Consider the following 6,000-nt stretch of genomic DNA (forward strand, 5'->3'; position numbering starts at 1 on the left):
CACCGGCAGTTTGGTGCCAGGTTACAGCACTAGCAAAGGTGTAATCCATTAATTGCGTCTGCAGCTGCTGGTTCAAGTCTCTGCTGTACTGATCCAGGACCAGCAGAGTCAGCTACAGGTGTAATCCGTTGATTGCGTCTGCGGCTGATGGTTCAAGTCTCTGCTGTGAACAGAGCCTCCTCTTCTTCCACCGTGGGCTGCTTTGCCCCACAAGTTGAAAGACTCGCAGCCCCTCATCTACTCATAACGTCTCATTCTGCACGCGATGAAATTATCCCATGATCCACAAAACAATAAAATAAAATAATGTGAAAATATTCAGTTTTGCCTCTGTGTGGAGTGGAGAAGCCACATGACACCATGCATGCGCGCTTGTCAATATAAGTGTTCCACCTGCCAATCAAAAGGGTTCTGCCAGCCAGAAATAACCGTTCTGACACGTACAATACCGTGCAGCACCGACCCGAACCAATCGGTGGAAACGGGGCTGTCAATAGCCTGTAAACAATGCAAAGGGTTTTGGAGAAATTCGTCCAAATATTTATTGTTACATAGATCATGGTTACTGGCTTAAGCCACTCTGCAAATTCTTCCCTGAAACTTCAATTATCAATAAATTCACACTTCCCCTTGTCACCAAATTAGATTTAGCTAGTTTAAAGTGTCTCTGCTCCAAGTGTTCCAGCTACAACCAGAAGACATTTACTGGTTCCACTATCACACTTTGTATGGTGTTACAATAGGCTTTCTCCAAATTATCATATTAGTATTATTATTATTATTATATTGTTATTAAAAAATGTAAAAAGCTATTGCCATTTAGTTTGACATTTTTAACTGTAGTGTCAGAAGACAACATGAATAAAATCCTACTTTCTATGTTGTGGCATTTTAAAGACCGATTTAAGACATTTTAATACCAATTAAGGCCTTATTTTTAGATGAACAACATCAATGATGTCTATGCCTTTGTAAGAATCAAGGGGAAATCTGTAAAAATTTTATTGAATTTTAAAAATTTAAGTAAACATTTTTGTTGTTAAATATGGCTCATCAAATCCAAACAGCACTTTAGGACTTAAATGAGGACACTCGCAGTAATTTGGACTGAACAATGTTTTGGCTGTAAAATATATTCTTCTTCATCATCATTATCATTATTATTATGTGCAACAAATGTCTAAAATATTTTCAGAACTAGACATTTACTCTGGAAGGGGGCAAAAGAAAGACAATATGTAGCATGTTAATGTCTCCATACTTTTCTCCCTGAAGATGCCAGGGTTCCTGGCCAACATGGTCTGCAGCAGCAGTGGTGCATCTCCCTCAGGCTCATCACTACCCAGGTTGTCCTTCAGCTCTCTGAAAACAAAAACCAAAAATTGGTTATATACACTGGTAGGGAAAACTGAATGGGCCCTCGGTTGGCAGAGGTACAGTGCATCCAGAATGTATTCACAGCGCTTCACTTTTTTCACATTTTGTTACAGCCTTATTCCAAAATGAATGAATTTTTTTCCTCAAACTTCTACACACAATACCCCATAATGGCAATGTGAAAACTTTTTTTCCAGATTTTTGCAAATTTATTAAAAAAAAAAAAAGAAAAGAAAAGAAAAAAAGAAATCACATGTACATAAGTATTCACAGCCTTTGCAGTGAAGCTCAAAATTGAGCTCAGGTGCATCCTGCTTCCACTGATCATCCTTGAGATGTTTCTACAGCTTAATTGGAGTCCCCCTTGGGTAAATTCAGTTTATTGGACATGAACTGGAAAGGCACACTCCTGTCTACATGTAAGGTCCCACAGTTGACACAGTGCATGTCAGAGCACAAACCAAACATGAAGTCAAAAGAATTGTCTGTAGACCTCTGAGACAGGATTGTCTTGAGGCACAAACCCGAGAAGGGTACAGAAACATTTATGCTGCTTCAAAGGCCCCAATGAGCACAGTGGCCTCCTTCATCCGTAAATGGAAGTAGTTTGGATCCACCAGGACTCTTCCTAGAGCTGGCTGCCCGTCTAAACTGAGTGAACGGGGGAGAAGAGCCTTAGTCAGGGAGGTGACCAAGAACCTGATGGTCACTCTGTCAGAGCTCCAGCATTCTTCTGTGGAGAGAGGAGAACCTCCCAGAAGGACAACCATCTCTGCAGCAATCCACCAATCAGGCCTGTATGGTAGAGTGACCAGATGGAACCCACTCCATAGTAAAAGGCACATGGCAGCCCGCCTGGAGTTTGCCAAAAGGCACCTAAAGGACTCTCAGACCATGAGAAACAAAATTCTCTGGTGTGATGAGAAAAAGTTTGAACTCTTTGCCGTGAATGCCAGGCATCATGTTTGGAGGAAACCAGGCACCATCCCTACAGTGAAGAATGGTGGTGGCAGCATCACACTGTGGGGATGGTTTTCAGAGGCAGGAACTAGGAGACTAGACAGGATTGAAGGAAAGATTAATTCAGCAATGTACAGAGACATCCTGGATGAAAATCTGCTCCAAAGTGTTCTTCACTTCAGACTGTGGCAATGGTTCATCTTTCAGCAGGACAATGATTCTAAGCACACAGCCAATATATCAAAGGAGTGGCTTCAGGACAACTCTGTGAATGTCCTTGAGTGGACCAGCCAGAGCCCAGACCTGAATCTGATTGGACATTTCTAGAGAGATCTGAAAATGGCTGTGCACTGGCACTCCCCATCCAACCTGATGGAGCTTGAGAGGTGCTGCAAAAAGAAATGGGCAAACCTGCTCAGGCCTACACATCTCTTAAATGCTTCAGGATAAACACATTTTAAGGGGACAGCTTTTACTTAATTCAATACCAATTAAAATCTACTAGGTTAAATAAAATAATTTTTTTGGAAGACTTTGTGAGCTTTTATTTGTTAATTAATCTGATGACTTGCACTGAATGGAATCAGCCAGGGTTGCACAGTCCAGACAGTAGCTGCTGGTAGCCAGCCTCAAGCAGACATCTTTTGCATATTTTCACCTTTCTTTGTCTTTATCCCAAATTGATATCACAACCTACATGTTTGTTTGAGCCATAATCTTTTTAATATTTGTGGCTTCCCTCATCCTAACTGACCTGACTTTAAAGCTAGAACCCCAAACAGAGCTAGTAATGCCTGAGCTTAGACATTACGCAAAAAAAATTGCTTCATTTCGCACTTTAGTTATGCAGAAAAGTTAAATTAATAAACATTTTTATATGACTCATCAATTAAACTGTAGTAAAACGTACTTAAATTTTTTCATTGTTAAAGTAGTAATAATAATAATAAGTATTAGTATTTTGGAGTATGAAAAAAGGCTTCAAAAGTGGACCTTTAATCTAGAGTTGTAGTGGACACAGAGAAATGACGACGATAACCGTTTTTTCAACTGGAAGCTACTCGGGACGGGATTACCAGTGCACGTAATGAACGTCTTATACAAATACTTCAACCAGCTGATAGGTGAAGCTGCATGTCATAATCATAAACCGTCTAATATAACCTCCCCAACCCCTGACCTTTAGGTTTTTTTTTTTTTTTTTTAATTCTCAACGGATCTGCATTGATCTCATATATGGCCTTTTGGCAGCCCAATTGACGGAAATCCATCGCAGCACTGGAGAACTTTAATCTCTGTAGTAGTGATGGCCCAATAAGGCCTCATAAAGCATGTGTGTTGATTTTTTGTTTGTTTGTTTGTTTTCTGAGCCCAGTAAACTGTTTTTGGGAAAAAAGTATTTAAGGGACACGACACTGCAATTTGCTTTCAACGGTGCTCTGAAAAGATGTCACCCTCTCGTCAGCTCAGAGAAAGAAAGAAAAAAAAAACACTTCAAGATGCCTCATTTGGACTTCAACAGTAAAGCCCCTTTCACACCGGGGGTGCTCCCGGTTGCTCCCAGTTGCGCCGTGCGTCATTATGACGACGCCGCGTGGAAGCAACTCAGTGCCGAGACGATGCAGCTCGGCGCCACAACAGCACGAGGGGCGCAAAGGAGGAAGCAAGTCGGGCGCTGAAAAATTAAACCCATTTAATTTTTTTGGTGTCCTGTGCTCGACGCAGAAAGGAAGTGGTTCCAGCACAAGTCGGGGCAAAGAGGCGTTACCCGGCGTGACTCGAAGCCAATTTATGATTCCTGCTGGGTTCCACTGTCCCCGCAGCATAAATGAAACAGGATTGTTTTTATAACATGTACTTAATGCAGTAAAAACTACACGCTGAATAAAAAAGACCACAGAAAAAAAAATGCAGACTGCCAGAAATATCCAGTAAAGAGTTCGGACATCTCCAGTCCACTCATGAACGTTCGTTCACGCACGCACATGTGAACAATTAAAAAAAAAAAAAAAAGTCTGGCTGCAGGCATTACTTCCTTGTTCTCTGCTCAAACTCTCACATCACAGTTAAAAAAAAAGGACAAAAAAGGACATAAGTCCTGAGACAGGACATGTCAACATCAAGTAGAACTCCAGACATCTCCACATTTGCTTGACGGTCCGTGCACGTGCATCTCGCGGTCAAAGGAGGAAAGAAAAGAAAAAAAATTGTCTGCAGGCGTTAGTTCCTTTCTCTCCTCAGACTCTCTCATTACAGTTAAACAAGGACATAAGTCCAGGACATGTCAACATCAAGTAGAACTCCAGACATCTCCACATTTGCTCAAGGACGATTGTGCGCGCGTGTGTGCATCTCGCGGTCAAGGGAGGAAAGATAAACTATAACAGAACTCAGAGCGCAGCCCTGCAGCTCAGCACAACAAGTAGAAGAGAAGTCAGAGTGCACAGTCTGTCTGCAGCCAAAGTGTGCACTCTGACTTCTCTGTGCAGAGAACCTGCAGGCTGCGTTCTCACCTCCTCTCTGCCCCCTGCCGCGCACACCTGATGCAGAAATTTCTGCATCGTCATGACACCACAGGAAGCAACTGGGAGCAGGCCTGGTATGAAAGGGGCTTAAGCAGCTGCACTACAGCGCCAACATTTGACAGGTAAATGGACTGCAATACAAGGCTCATCTTAGAAAGTCAATGTTCAAGAATCACTTTTGTCACTCCTTTCAAAGTAGAAGTTCTCACTTGTGCACTCACATGTGCTCTGTGGAGACCTGGTTGAGGCCATGAGCTAGCTGGGATGCCAGATTCTCATCCCGACAGGCCAGCAGGCAGGCGACATCCTCCGCGATCCTCCCATTGTACAACAGGCTCTTAGTGGTAGTGGCCGGGAGAGGGGAAGGCAGGGGCAACTGGTTTAACACTAAGGCAGAAGACATGACACATGTTCAGGAAAACAGTCAAGTGCGCAAGTCAAGAAATAAGGGTAGAAAAAGCTTAAAATTAGAAACCATTAAGAAACAGGCTGAGTAATCAATGGCACAGAGTTGCAGAGGTATAATGAGAAGTAGACATGGTAAAACTAAAATAATTATGAATTACAGAGTGTTCAAAGAATTGAGAAATCATCCATTCAGTAGAAATTAAATGTTTGAAACATGGCTGCAAGTTACTCACGGTCGGTGAGGCTAGCAATCCCAGCAAGAGTGGTGATGGGAACATGAGGCATATCCCCATTCATGCTGAAGATGAGGGTGAAGGAGTGTGTTGATACACAGGAAGATCAGGGGGTCAATGGACAACACCCACCCTCACATTTCCTGACACCTACAGGAGAGGAAGAAAACAAAAAAAGAAAATCAGTGATGAACAGAAAGCAAGACTAAGCTGTACTCAATATTCCTTTATTTATTCATTATTCAATTATTTATTTTATATAAGCCTGGAAACATTTAAAGTGAAGCAAGGTATAGCTTTTTAATCATGTAATATTTGAGATATGCATTTCATATTTCATTTTGTGCTGCAGCTAGTCCTATGAGTGTTGTCTGTAGTAACCAAAAATATATGACGTCAAGGGCCATATATTATAGCCATCTGAAACTTTTTCACACAAAATTCTTTAAGCTCATGAAACACAAATAAGCCATCGAGAAACCTGACAAATTCCATTT

The 6,000-nt window shown here is 41.8% G+C and overlaps 1 protein-coding gene across 1 annotated transcript in view; it reads right to left on the reverse strand.

Moving 5' to 3' along the window:
* Positions 1 to 5,567, reverse strand: part of nipbla (NIPBL cohesin loading factor a) — a 157,241-nt gene extending 151,674 nt beyond the window's left edge. Inside the window, 3 exon segments of the mRNA XM_034170432.1 lie at positions 1,262 to 1,362; positions 5,084 to 5,249; positions 5,504 to 5,567. Of these exon segments, the coding sequence (XP_034026323.1) occupies positions 1,262 to 1,362; positions 5,084 to 5,249; positions 5,504 to 5,567 (331 nt within the window).
* Between the last annotated feature and the right edge of the window lie 433 nt (positions 5,568 to 6,000).

The sequence above is a fragment of the Thalassophryne amazonica genome, chromosome 5, assembly GCF_902500255.1.
Source record: "Thalassophryne amazonica chromosome 5, fThaAma1.1, whole genome shotgun sequence".
Taxonomy (NCBI): Eukaryota; Metazoa; Chordata; class Actinopteri; order Batrachoidiformes; family Batrachoididae; genus Thalassophryne; species Thalassophryne amazonica.